Here is a 14749-nt window from a genome sequence, read left to right on the forward strand (position 1 = left end):
TTTATTTACTAGAATATGCAAATACATCCAAACAGGAACACTTCCAGAAATCAGTGTCTGTGAACACTGTGGATTTGCTGTGCCATTCACAAATGCAGGTTAAAGCTCTATCACACAACGGAGAATCCATATGTGAACATAATCCAGAAATGTTGCTGCCAAAACTCAAACTGGAAACCTGTTTGAGAACAATTTGATATTTTCTTTTGGAAAACATGGAAACTACATCCTTTGGACTAAAGAGGAGTGGAACCATCTGGCTTGTTATCAGCACTCATTTAGAAGTCTGGACTTGGCAGTTTGCACATCTGGAAGGGCACCATCAGTATCAATATACATTCCCATTCAGATGATGCTGTTTTTCAGGGAAAGCCTTGCTGATTTCAGCAAGATAATTCAAATGCAACTATTGTGACAGCCTGGCTTTGTACTGGAAGAATCCGAAGCTGAACTGCAGTCCAGACCTTGCTTTAAAAAATAAGAAAACAGACCATTGTTAAAAAATGAGGGGATGCTACACAGTAGTAAACACACCCTGTTTTTTTTTAGTTGTATTGCTAGGATCAAATTCAAAATTAACTCTTAGCCCCCTGAAAGCCTACTAGTAGTTATCCGTGCAGCTCTTTTCTGAGCCGAGTTGTTTGCATCAGAAGTAGGGAGGACGGTTTCTAGTGGTTGTCAAACCACATCTTTATTCGTATATACTGTTACGACCCGGCTCAAAAGCCGCAACATAAAAAAGGAGACGAATACCAGAGTGTAGGTAAAAAGAGGTTTATCTTAAAATGGACTATCAGGTTGGCTAAAATTGCTGGTGCCACCAAGGCAAAGACTAGTGAGCTCCCTGGGAAGCTTGCCTCAGGTATGCTTTTATCCACACCTGATTAGGTGTGGCCAATTAGCACCAGCTGAACACACTGAGCAGATTCGAGGCTGCAGAGGGACGTAACAATACCGACACATCCAAACTTGTCATTAAGTGTAAAGGGGAGGTTGTCAGATTTTGTCTTTATGGTATAAAGACCATAAAGAATGGCACCATGCCCTGCAAATATCCAACCTGCTGTTGCCTGAAGCAGCTCAGAGGGAATGCTCTGCAAGCTACTGCTGTTATGAAAATAACTCTAACACCATGTGGAATTCCTCTGAGCTTAAAGACCCGTGAGACTTCAGTCACAGATTTTTATCTCACTTGTCACAGATGTCTTTGAGCTTCTTTATCTGGGTGTTGTGACTCTCCTCAGCCAGACTGGTCAGCCGCTCCGTCAGCTGGAGGGAACAAAGACAATGTTTCACACAAATACATTTTACAGACATGCTCAAAACTGAAGGCGCTAACTTAACACAGAGCCTGTCAAACATCATTCTTATTGCTATACCTGGCGGGGAGAGACTTTCTGTCATGCCAATCATAGCGTGATACTTATTAGCAATTTGTCTTTTGGGGAAGATGTTATTATGAGTTTCCCTTGTCAATAATACTTCAATCAAAAGTGAAGAAACTATTTTTTTTGTTTTAAAAGTTCGTTTTGTTAGATTTTACCGTTTTAATGTGTTCTCTCTGCAGATATTTCTGACTATAGTACTGTTCCTGCCTCAGAGCCAGAAGCTGCTGATGCTGCTCTTCTCTCAGCTGCTGCAGACGGTCGTCCTTCTCACTGTCCGAGTTCGAACTCCTGACAAGGGCAAATCGAAGATTTTAAAATGAAACACTTTCCCCTCTCTTTCACAGTAAAATAACAGGTGTTATTTCAATATGATAAGAGAAAAAAATGTTATAATTAAAAAAACACAAACATAACGTGTCTGTGTGCGTCAGAGTTATTACAGCTTTAAAAAGTATAATTATTTTTCTCTTTTTTTTCATTTTGACTTTGTAATTTTCAATTCAGTTTAGTTTTAGTTAGTTTTATTTCATTCACTATAATAATGTTGGTGTGCGTACCTGTTCTTGCTGCATTGTCTTGCTGTCTTCTTGTACTTATTGTTGAACTCTCGGAGGAGTTCTGACGTTTTCTTCTGGTGTCTCCTCACTAACTCCTTCAGCTCTTTAAACTGGCGTCTCTGCTCCTTCTGGTAAACTTTGGACTGCTGCAGATTCTCCAAAGTGCACACTGGGACATCTGTTACCATATGTGATCACAGATCATACAGTGTATTAGTTTGTGTTAAAACTCCGGAATCACCTTAAAGTACACCACACTTTATAAATAAAATGAATAAATAAATAAACAAAATAAAAAATGATGCCATTCATGTTAATGACTGTGATCATATACTTAGTAGGAATGTATTTCCTGAGATCATAAATCAATAAAGTTAATTTTCCCTGCTTCTATGAAAACAGACTTCTTCTGCAAGCCTTTAGAAAAATCACAGGTTTAAGACATGCATGGATTGGCTTCACTTTTCAGACCTAGTCCTAGACTCACCTTTATATAAACATATATAATACACGATATATTTAAGATACACTCAGTGCTAATTTTGCTCTTAATTATTTTTTAAATTTGCTATCATTGAATCACACTTTCAGACCAATCCAGAGAATTAAAATAAGAAATCTTAATGTGTAATTTATGTAAATACTGACCTATCAAAACACTTAAAACCAGGTCTTCAGTCTTGGCTGCTGGTTTGGCTGCATCTAAAATGTAGAAAAGAGAAAATCCATACCAAAAAAGTAAATTTAGTATTTGTACATATTACCATTAGAATATCTGCAGTTCACTTTTATCAGTCATTTAATATTTGTATTAGTGTGTGCATCTTCACTTGCAGTTGCTAACTACCTGTCGTGGCTGCCTGTTGATTGGCTGCAGAAGCTTTGGGTGTGGTGGCGATGGGGGTGTGGCCCGGAGGGCCAGAGACCGGGCTAAGCCCGTTTTCTAGTGGAGCTGATTTCAGATCAGTCTTACGCTCTGCACAGCTTTCAGTCTCCTCCTGGAAATCAATACCAAGACCTTTTACAGCCAAACTTTTAGCTCACGAGACAAAGAATGAATAGAATCGAAGCAGGTCTGACCTCAGTCTGCGTGTCCTCCTCGCCATCCTCCAGAGTCAGGGCTGCCAGCTGTTTAGATCTTTGCTCCAGAAGGTTGACATAGCGAATAGGGTTCGATAGAGCCTCGATTACATCTAGAAGAAATAAGAACAAACACATACAGAGCTGATGGCATTGCATTGAGGACTATGTGGACATCATGAATATGGTTATGTGTATGTGACCATATCAGTTTGACTAACATGTAGCAATTATTTAAAACAGGAAGAAGTCATAGTTTTTGTGTACACATATGAAGATAAAAATTGAAATGCTAAAACCAAAATCAAGACCAAAATCAAGACCAAAATAAATAAATACATTTTCCACTGAATGCACCAGAAATATTAAAAATACACGCAAACATTTTTAATTTTAATTGGAGGGACATCGGTTGACTGGTTACAGTGGCGTAAGGCAGGCATCCTTTATGTATCAGATTTATTTGACTGTGGGACTAAATGTTTTTTAAGCTTTGATAAAATTGTGGAATTATATAAGTTGCAGCGTAATCAATTCTGGAGATATGTCCAAATACATAGTTCATTATCGAAGTGGCTGGGAACCCCTTTGAGTTGTCCTGTGGACAGCCCTGTGGAAGTCCTGCTCTCAAGATCATCCTTGGGTAAAGGCATCACCGCAAAGATTTATCACTTATTGCAAGAACGGTCAGCTGACCCTCTCCTTAAAATTAAGGGCTACTTGGCCCAGGACATGGCATTGGACATATCTTCAGTTGAATGGGATTCATGTTTTCAAAATGTTAATACTATGTATAAAGAAACAGGCAGTAGATTTATTCAACTTAAGATAATCCATAAGTGGCATCGAACACTGCAACAATTGTATAAATGGAACGTGGTCTCTATGGACAAATGTTGGAGATGTGATGGTCAAAATGCTTTGATTTTACATATCTTATGGAGCTGTTCGGCACTTTGGGATTGGTAGGAAAACATAATGGAGGTCATTTTCAGTGTTTTGAAAAGGAGATTTGGTATCTCACCAAAACTGTCCATACTTGGTATAACCACACAACTTTCTGATGGAGATTTTTCCAGTTATACAAAAAGATGGATGATTCTGGCTCTTACTACGGCCAAATGGGTCCTGCTAAGACATTGGCGGAAAAAGAACCCCCCCTCCCTATGAAGAGTGGCAAAATGGCAATGGCTAAGTTGGCATCTTACAAAAAAGTGACTTATGGCTTATTAGACAAATTGCATCAATATGATTGTATTTGGTCCCCTTTACAAAATGGTTTTCTGTAACTTGAAGAACAGAGGAGTAATGACAGAGTGGTGGTGTGGGGATTGGTGTGTTTTTTGGGGTTATTTTTTTGTTTGTTTTGTTTTTTAAATTATTTATTTGTGTATTTATCTTTAAGTTCTGTTATTGAAGTTTAAATGAAATAAATAAAAATTGTTTATGATAAAAAAATACACGCAAACATGAATTAATTTATAAAAATATTTAACTTTGTATTAATTCCCCTATTTATTTACATCCTTATGTAATTTTCATTTTTTTCACCATTTTTATTTAATAATTTTAGCAATTTACATGGATTTATGTTGATTTTTTGTTACTGTATTTCTTTCCATTTGCCGAATTATGCAAATTATGAGTAAGTGGATGAAGAGCATATGTAATGGGGTCCTTTCTTTCTTTACTGTATCAGAAGAATAGCAGTACTAATGTTTATTTATGTGATTTGTATTTATGTGATGTGATTTGTGATTTTGTCAGTTTTGGTCATTCATTAAACAAACAAACAAACAAACAAACAAAGGCGCCCCACTGCACTCTGGACTTTAAATGCATAAACAATGTTCTGAAAGCTCTTCGGCTGATGATCAAATAAAATATTTTAGCCGTTTAAGACACTTGTGCTCAATCATGTGGGTGAGACATTAAAATGATAAAACCTTTATTCTATTGAGCCAATGAATATGTTCAAGAGATTTACTGCAAGGAGTGGGTTTCTGCTAATGGATGAGCCAAATAGACGCAAAAACAGGAGCCCACTTCGGCCATGATTGGTCACAATATGTCCTGTAGGTGGCACTACAGAGCTTGGGATCCTACATGTGTTGAAAAACTGTCACAACAGTGGATACCTTTCGCTGTAAGCCACCTTGCATAAATAAAGACACTGCCCTTTCCCCCATGTTCTTTTATGTGATGCTTGGTTTTGTTATGAAAACAAAAAACATGAAATAAATCAGTCAGTGTAGATATTTGGTTCTGTGATGCCATTAAACAGTCCAGAAGTTTGTACCAGCAAATGTATCTGGGACATAGTCTTTGACTTCAATGTAGACGAACACAGCTGGCAGAATCAGAGACTGGTTTTTCTCATTCCTCAAGCCGATGTAACGATAACCTGCAGAGTAACAGATGCAACAGTCATCTGGTTCATGTAGACAGATAAATATTTAATGCAATGCACAAAACCCCGGCAATAAAGTTAGTTGGCAGTAAGAAATGCTAAGTGTTTTCAGACCAAGCATGAGTGAAGTCAAACTACACAGAAAAAAACTTATTTAGTTCACATTGTTTGTGCCTCTGCAACCTGATCACACGACATAAAGTCTGAACATAAAAGTCAGGATGCTTCCCGGGAGGTAAGGTAAGTAGAAAAATCAAGAGCCCCAAAATATGGTCAATGACACAAATATCAACGTCTGTACAGTCTCCACAAGCATGAAAAGCCAAAGAAATATTTATGTATGAATCTTTCATGATAGGTGCCATAAAACATCTACACATATAAAAAATGCTGATTTTTATTCTCTGTGACTTTTTATTTTATTATTTTATCATCAGTTCATTTCCTGGGAGTTTGGACAGTTATTGTCTGCTAAGCTTTATGACATATTGCTGTCTTTGTACAAGGAAAACACAATAAACTCCATAAGAAACATGGAGAAGAAAAACTGCAATACAAACTAGTGAACCCATAGAAACTCAAGCACACTCAAAGAAATCTCTAAGAGGTGTAGTTAGTAATAGCAGTCAGCACTAAAGATACAAAAAGGTCAGTATCTGATAGATAAATACTTTAACATTTAACACCAGGGTGAGAATCAAAGGTTGAAATGAATGAATACCTGGCCTAATGGCAGACACCGGAATAATTCGATGACCAATAAACTTCCCTCCTTCTTCAAAGGCAGCAATTCTTAGTGAGGCCAGGGTAGGAAGAATCACCTGTGAAAAGATTTGTCACAGTCACACTGTTAATAGGCTAATTAGTATGCACAGGTAAGACATCTGACTCCCTGTAACGCACCTTTTTGAACACAATCGGCTCTTCGTCCCACACTGGATTGATGGCATTGTTGTTCTGAGACGTTTTGGTCTTCAGAGCTTTCCGCCGAGTGTCTGCAGGGAGTCCGAACATCTCCACCTCCACATACACCCCCACTCTCCGCTCAGTCAGGAACTGGCCTGAAATAACCTGAAACACAGAGGATTCACTTGCATTTGTTTAAACACATACAGGAAGATACTACAAGAGTTATACCAATAGAGACTGTTTAAAAAAAAAAAGCACTGTGAATATACCTTCACAGAGAGGGTGTTAGCTACAATGCCATCTACTGTGTTTTCCGTAAAAGGGTCAAAGTGTTTGTCCGGGCGCCTCATGAACTCAGGCTTCAACCTGTAGCCGCTCCGACCGTTGTACTCAAACATAAAGAGATTCAGCTGCATGGACAAATCTGCAACAGAAAATTGAAGTTTAGCATCACAAAGGCTTAAAGCACCAGTTTGAGTTTGAGCTGTACAGCTGCACTCTGGTTGTTGCACAAAAGAGCAGCAAAGTGGAATGTGTTATTTTGGGGAATCAGTGGCTTCTGAAGTACATTTTCAGCTGATCTGACTCTAAACAAGGGTAAGTGGTTAACAAATGAGTACATTCAAAGCCTAGATAGCCTTGGAAAGACTATCTCCCTTAATTTAAAATGCACTTAAAAGGGGGGGAAATCTTGAATGCTTTCTTTTACCGAGGCAAAAGCATTATAAGGCAGAGACATGGCACTCAAAAGAAACCTAAATGGGAGAATTCTGCAATTCCAAAAATGGCATTCCCTTTAAAATGTCAATAAGGATATTTCTTCATGACAGTCAACGGTGGCACATAAAAGTCGCAATCTTCCAGTTGAGGTCCAGAACAGTTTCAACTGTGTCAAATGTTTTTCTTGGTTTAATGTGGATTAGCACAGCAATTGTTCAAGATCTCTGTAGGGATGAGTCAGAGATGAACTGTTATGTTCGTGGCTCCATTAATTCAGATTAGTCTTTTAACCTGGAATTGGCCAATGGGCTTTCCATGATAGGATACTTGCTTGTGGGAGGACTTTTATTAAAGGTCCTTGAAGGCACCTTTTACAAAAAAAAAAAGAAAAAGAAAAAATAGTTTACCAATAGTTTGGTAGTTTAGAGCCACCAGTTGACATCCTGCGTTCCAGAAGAGTTGAGGCATAAAATTTGATGAATCCACTCTGGTTCCTTTTGGGTAGATTCGACTCAGCTGAGATTTATTATATCTGGTTAACAGAAGGTTAAGAACCATTATTTCATTAGTGCTAACATATAGATTCATGTAAAATGTATTGTACTGAAACTGCTGGTATAGAAACTGATGAAATGAAAACTTAATCAGAACTTACTGAGTTACAAAGATTTCTGAAGGTTAACAGAAAAAAAGCAAGCAAAAGTGAGAAGTCAATGAAAAATAAAGTGATGGTGCCTTGGTGTGATGTAACTGTGGTAACTGTTGCCAAGGATACTCTACAAACTCCACTGGTGACTTTGTGAGATGCTCCAACGCTTTGGTCTCCACAAAAGACGACATGTGGTAACAGCGGGCTGCCTCTACACAAACACACACAAAAATGAGAACACACGCATTTCTGAGCAATTAGTTTGGTTTCAAACTTCCTGCATCTACAGAAAGTTAACAAATTGAAGGAATTGGATGAACCCATTGGTCTCTATGTGGGGTGGCTCAGTTATTTTGTGGGGGCCACTTTACTGACACGTTTTTGCTCTTTTAGAGGGACATGTCAGTGTAAGTGTCTGAGTAATTACCTTTATCCTACAATTAAAGGTGCCTCTTCCAAGAGGACAAAGTGTTCACTGAATGGTTTGATGAGAATTAATATGATGTAAATCCTGTGCTATGATCTTCACAGTCACCAGATCTTAACCAAACTGATAAATTATGGGAGGACTGAGGTGTTAAGTGTTCAACATGACTGTGTATAGATGCGATTGCAGAGCTTTGCAGATATGAGCTGCAGGTCTGTAGCAACCACAGGGCAGTGTCAAAATATGTGGTACAACCATAAAAATTGCCTACTTTTGCTTATGACTGGCTGGCTATAGTTCACTGAGAGAAAGAAGTCTTGTTTGATTTTTAAAAAAGTTTTTATATTATATTATGGCAATGTTTTTCTCCCTTTGAGGGACTGTTTTCAACAGATTCATCCATGTGTTTTATTACTGGCATCAAGCTACGCACTGGTAGCTCAGTTTTATTCACACAGCAGTTACATTTTATATTGTAAAGAAAAACATCAGTATCTACAAGAAAAGCCTACAATTAGATGGTCCCCTGTGAGCAAGCACCTGGCAACAGTGGGGGGGGGGGGGGAAAGTCCTTTTTAACAGGAAGAAACCTGTGGCAGAACCCAGCTCAGGGAGGCGAGAAAAGAGAATAGATAAAATAGAAAGAATGAAAAGAGGAGACAGACAAAGAGAAGAGAAGGAAGAATTCCCACAATCACTCTCTCTGCACAGCCACAGACCCACACGCATAAACAACAACATGGGACAGTGAATCCTGATTTACACAACTCTCTCCACCACCATCGCCTAAACACCAAATGAAGATCTATCTTCTGGGAATTATGTTGTTCCATTCTTCCAGTAGAGTTTCAGAGACTTGAAAGATTCATCCCAACCCTGAAATTTTCTAGACATGTCTTTTGAACGTAAAAACACAGATCTACAACCCAGTTGGATCAGATATTTAGGGGTTTTCAATTTACTAGCTCCCTATGCCAAACTCACAACATGAGCATAGTGCAGGTAACTATGGGCTGGGATCATGTGACCTGCCTATTGAAAGCTCTACTTAGGTTGAATTCCAGCAGTCAAAACACATTTGGCCCTGAATAGCTCCTGCTGTGTGTAAAACATTGACCTGATCCCCTCTTCACACATTATCATCTATTAAAACTGATTAAGTCACTTTGTGTTGAGTTATCCTTTCATTTGTCACCTGACTTTACTTTAGATAACAATTTTAATTAAAAAAAAAATCTCTCTTAGTTAATTTCACACCCTATTTCGTGAACACAGTGAAGGCCAAACTTATGCATTATATCATTTATATTGAGTTACAGTGGATATCACTACAAAATAACATATCTATAGTGAGCTTTTCTTACTCTTGGAGGCTTCGAAGGAGTTGAACTTGGTAGGCTGGACGTAGTTAACCAGAGTTGACATTTCCTCTGTTGCCACTGCTTCCCGCTCAGCTGAGCCCTGCAATAAACGACAGAAGGAATAAAGTATAAGCGTCACACATCCAAAGCATAGTTTCAATGAGATGAGACACATCTTTTTCCATAACATCTGGAGGGAACAGCAGCTGTCATTTGAAGCAGACATTTTCATTGTTTGCAGTCCTGCATTTCTCTGCACAGCACTTAGTAACAAAAAGAATGGCAGCAGCAACAGAATCTGACAGCAAACACTAATACCAACACAACAATAAAAATATACAGCAAAATGAAATCCATCGACTTTTTAAACACAAATACACAAACACTTGTGCACACACTCTATGTCCGACCTGCTTTTCATTTCATTTTTTGTTTATTATCCTGCTACTTTTTGTTGTGCTTATTTATTTTTTTCAACCTTTCACTTTCGTCGGTGTAATGAATTCTGTCTTTCTGTCTCAATACCTAACACACTTGTCTGGTCTGTTTGATATCTCTTGCCACATTATGTCTCTTCTACTTTTATTCATTTACAGTCAGCATCATCTGAAACTTAAAGGGGAACTCTGACATCAAATGCATATCAAAGACTGTTTACAGCTCCTGGGGAGTGCTTTAAAACAAAGTGAAAAACACGCACGTTATATAAAACCTCTGGTGGCTCTAAACAGAGTTGCATAAAATCTGATAAATGGCCTTAGGTGATTTCACTCAAGACAGCGAGTTTAAAAGTTAGAAAGAAGGGAGCTTACCAGACCTTTGAAGCCAGCTGATCACTTTTGCTCAAGGCTACATTAGCTTTTGATACATGCAGTGCAATAAATTCCCCAGTAGCAAAGATAGAGGTAGAACAAAGTATATTTAGATGCATATATTTAGATATATGTTATAATCTATAACATATATAGAGGTGTCAAAGCTCCTCATTAATGGTACTAAAGGGTACATTAGGGGTACTAAAACAATATCAAACAGGTGATTTTGTATTTTCTTTTGCAGTGAGGTGCTGTGTGTGCACAGCACGATCTCATCTTCTATAAAAATTAATAATTACTGCAACAAAACTTTTTTGTGATGCCAAAGCTTGGAAGAAAGCACAATTAAAAAGGCTTTTAAATACATATTTAATGCCGTTAAATGGTTTATTTTACTGGAAAGCAGGATGTTTTCCTAAATCTATTTCCTCTGTGCTGTACTTTGTTATAATTTAATGCAGATACACAGAAAGAATAAAGGCTGAGAGAGCAGCACTAAGAACTCATCACAGAGTGGGCATTAACAGCAACAGATATGAATCTGTCTGGGATGAAAGTGGGTTGCAAAGGGGCTTGCAGATATGCAGAAATTGTCGACAGGCTGAAGCAACTTCAGTTGCACTATGATATCGCAATACAATGGCTGGTCAACTGCAGTGATTTTGTGGGAACAACATTAGTATGATGCTCTAGCAAAACCAACATCCTGGTTTCAGACACACTGTATAACCCCCAGTCAGATAAAATGATAGTAAAGTAATGCTACATAAGTGCAGTCACCTTATTAACAAAAACTGTGAAAACAGAGGAAAATGCACGAATGGTACAGATACGGAATAAACCACAAGAACCACTGGAGAGACAACAGAAAAAATAAAGCACAAGCAACAGCAAAAAAAAAAAGAAAAGAAAAAAAAAAAAGCAAGTGTTCACAACAACCCACAACAACAACAATATTCAGGGTTCAGAACAAGATTAACAATGACAATGGCTTAAAGAATAAACAGCAAAACCATGAAAATAAACAGCACTTGTAAACATTAACGAATGGCGACAGCAGTGAGGGTGACCCTCTGTCAGCTCTGTTCGATGTCACCACTGACCTTTTTACCATCATCATCTTCATCATCATCATCTTCCTCACTCTCAGCTTCCATCTCTGTTAAAATTAAACAAGTCTTCATCATCTCTTCATCTCTTTGTCTTTTTTTTTTTCAGATATAAACGGCCAGAATAACACAGTTATTCAGCTGACACAAGAACAGGATTTGCATTCTGCTTTTCAAGCAGAATGCAAATAAAATACCCTCACATAAATACTTCAGTTTAATGAGATGTGTCCTAAAGCTGGTGAAAAGAGCTAGAGACTGATAAAAGTATTCACTGGAGGAAACTTAGCCTGTGAACTGCTAATCAGGTGTGATTGATATAATCATCCAGGAATTATCCATTAACATGACTGTTTGGTAACAATTTAGCATATGCCTGAGAGCAAGGACAACAGATTTTCTCCTGAGCTGTACAATAAAATCTGTGCACAAATAAACTAATAATAGATAATCATGCACAGCATCTGAGAAACACATGACAATGGCAAATTTGTGCACCAAAGAGCAGAATATAAATCAAGCAGATAGTGGAAGGAGTTTAAACAGCCCTGTGCTTTAACTTCTCTGGTGCTGATTATTCAGCCCACTCAGGCAGTCGTTGTCTAAAGGGTCACGGCCACTGTATGAGCATGGACTTCAGTAAAGATGCTGGTCTGATCTTCATTCACGGTTGTGCTCTCAATTACTGTCCTGTTTTCAGAATCTGCATGTCAAACATGTCAATAAGGCTCCCTCATTTCCCTCTGCTCTGCTATTTAATTGCTGAAAAGAGCTTCAGACCTCATCTGGGATGTCCTGCTCATTAAGCATCCCTGATGAGGTGGAGTAGATAATACTTTGGGCCAAAGGATTTTACAAAAAGTCATGATGGAAATTGTGGTTTAAAGAAATGTGCTGTCCTCTGATAGTGACCTTTCAGAAAACTAAACACTACAAAATGATTTGGGGCAGTAATCACATTATTTTTCCTGGGTCTTTAAAACAAATTTCTCAGGGACAGTGCTGAAGCTCCAGCCACTGCGCCTTTTCCCAATGATGCTGATTACCCGATGACTCATGTTTGTGAGGACATACGCCTGCTGAATGTGAAAACACTTTGAAAGACACACAGTGAAAGTGTTTTTTGGACATCTGATGCCCTTAAGTTACAGCCAAAATATGCCTGTGTTTTTAACATTTCTCCAGCCCCGTGCAGCTGTTGAAACCACAGAAGAATTTACTGTCTGTCGTATTTTTTTATACAAAGGCTGTCGCAGTTGAATACATTTCACTTGGATTTCTGGGCTGAAAAAAAGTCCTTTTGTCTTTGTGTCTTACCTCCTGTGTTGTTGCTAGGAGACACTGGTTCATTGCTCTGATTGGCAGGTTGGTCCGTCAGTCTCTTTGTGTCTGTGTTATTGGAAGGTTTGTGGGATTTCTTGTTCTTGATGAGAATTTTGCCCATCAGCTCCTGAGGACTGGGCAGAGGGACACCTGGCTCCAGCTGCAAATACACACAATAGAAGAGAAAAAAAAGACAGAAAAGAGAGAAATTAATTTAAACTGCAGTCTGATCACAAAATAGACACTTTGAACACTTTCACGTGTCAGTATTTCTTACAGGGTATTTGTCCAGAGGGTCAATCAGAAGAGCTTCTCCAAAAATGGATCGACAGTATTCAGCCATTTTAGCCTGCTGCTTCAACCTGATAGATGGGTAAATGGAAAATTACAGATATAAACAAAAAGATCTTATGATTCAATCAGGATATTAAAAAACATAAATAATGAGATTCTCACGAGTCCACGTGGTTTTCAAAAGACAGGATCACAGGGAAGGGTGAGGTCTTGAAGGCGCATTCTGCAATAGCTTCAATCACCTCCTAGAAAATGAAAGACAAAAACACATTGCAAAGTGGCTTGCAGATATTCAGAAACTCAAGGCAGGTTTTTTAGGGAAGACCTTACATATTTAAGTAAGATAGTGTGATGAATCTATTACAACAGCATGGCTTCGTAGTAGAAGAGCCCTGTTAAACTGGCCATCCCACAGTCCAGACCGTGAACGGCTGAAATCATTTGGCACATCATGAAACAAAAATTACAGAGTCAGGACTGTTGAACATCTAGAATCCTATGTGAGACAAAAGTCCAGCAACGGTCTGGACGTGCAGATTACCACTTTATTGAGACATGATTCTGCCTCTTCTTACAATAGTACATTTTGTCAGTTTCATTTGACAAGTTTTCTATGTAGTATTGTGAATAAAATATGGGGTGTCTGCAATGCTATAGTTATTGTGAATTCTTAGGGCCATGATAATCATGCACACCAATAGTACAACAATCCCTCAGAGAAAATGAATGTTTTTAGCCTGCTTTTAAAAGTTAATGGTTGACACATTTGATGTATTCTAGCAAACAGGACCATTCAAAACAAACACAAGTTGGCCTCTTTAACAAGCAGAAGATCTAAGCCAGATGACTAAGAGGTTGCAATTAGCTCTTAAACAGTCCAGAATCATTGCAGATGGCTTGGCATTTTCATTCAGCCACAAAAACAATGTGAGCAATCAAATTCAGAAGGTTTAATCCAAATCTATTTATATTTATATTTCAACAGCACCGAGACAATTATTGTACACGTTACAACATTATACACAAAAAACCCCAATAACTGCCCTATGAGCAAATGCTTGGCGAGAGTGTGGAGAAAAAAAAATCCTTTAAACAGGAAGATGTCCAGCAGAAACTGCTTGAGGGAGGGGCAGCCATCTGCTATGACCGCTTTGGGTGACTGGGAAGCAAAGAGAGAAAAGAAGAGCATATAGACCAAACAACCAAGAGGATTAAGACGAACCTTCTGGAGAGAAAACACAAAATTGTACCAAACATTTGCTTAAATGGCTTCCTAAATGTGCACTCTTAACTTGCATGATTTAATTCCCACTTAGACACACCTTAAAGGAGATTTCTGAAGTCATGGTGAATCCATGAGTGATGACAGGTTCCTCCTCAGCAGTCCGTCCTTTCCACACATCCAATTCCACACAGCGGCACCCGGCCAACAGAACTTGCCTGTACATTTCTACTGAGGAGCTCCCGGCCAGCTGGCCCGCTGAAACACAAGGACAAGAACAAATGATGCAAAACAAGGCTATAGATTTAAATACAAAGCTACTTCCTGTGTAGTCTGTGTAGGCTCTCAGTCACTGAGGTCATGGTAGACTTGAGGACTTGAAAAGAAGGAAATTACTTCTTTTTGCTTTGTTAGAATGTTTCATCTCTCATCCAAGAGTCTTCTTTGGTTCTAAAACAACTCATGAAGAGTCCCAGGTATTTAAA

The 14749-nt window shown here is 38.4% G+C and overlaps 1 protein-coding gene across 1 annotated transcript in view; it reads right to left on the minus strand.

Moving 5' to 3' along the window:
• Positions 1 to 14749, minus strand: part of LOC146655288 (1-phosphatidylinositol 4,5-bisphosphate phosphodiesterase beta-1-like) — a 37450-nt gene that overhangs the window by 5942 nt on the left and 16759 nt on the right. Inside the window, exons 11-28 of the mRNA XM_085427664.1 lie at positions 14365 to 14522; positions 13205 to 13287; positions 13026 to 13110; positions 12743 to 12908; positions 11420 to 11475; positions 9505 to 9601; positions 7840 to 7924; positions 7472 to 7596; positions 6614 to 6768; positions 6339 to 6506; positions 6157 to 6256; positions 5325 to 5429; positions 3026 to 3138; positions 2793 to 2943; positions 2594 to 2647; positions 1946 to 2123; positions 1544 to 1676; positions 1193 to 1269 (exon numbers count right to left, since the gene is read on the minus strand). Coding sequence (XP_085283790.1) covers positions 1193 to 1269; positions 1544 to 1676; positions 1946 to 2123; positions 2594 to 2647; positions 2793 to 2943; positions 3026 to 3138; positions 5325 to 5429; positions 6157 to 6256; positions 6339 to 6506; positions 6614 to 6768; positions 7472 to 7596; positions 7840 to 7924; positions 9505 to 9601; positions 11420 to 11475; positions 12743 to 12908; positions 13026 to 13110; positions 13205 to 13287; positions 14365 to 14522 — 2089 coding nt within the window. The remainder of the gene's footprint in view (positions 1 to 1192; positions 1270 to 1543; positions 1677 to 1945; positions 2124 to 2593; positions 2648 to 2792; positions 2944 to 3025; positions 3139 to 5324; positions 5430 to 6156; positions 6257 to 6338; positions 6507 to 6613; positions 6769 to 7471; positions 7597 to 7839; positions 7925 to 9504; positions 9602 to 11419; positions 11476 to 12742; positions 12909 to 13025; positions 13111 to 13204; positions 13288 to 14364; positions 14523 to 14749) is intronic.

The sequence above is a fragment of the Rhamphochromis longiceps genome, linkage group LG13 (genome assembly GCF_057381845.1).
Source record: "Rhamphochromis longiceps isolate RC_006_pf linkage group LG13, R_longiceps_female_GT1.1, whole genome shotgun sequence".
In the NCBI taxonomy this organism is placed as follows: Eukaryota; Metazoa; Chordata; class Actinopteri; order Cichliformes; family Cichlidae; genus Rhamphochromis; species Rhamphochromis longiceps.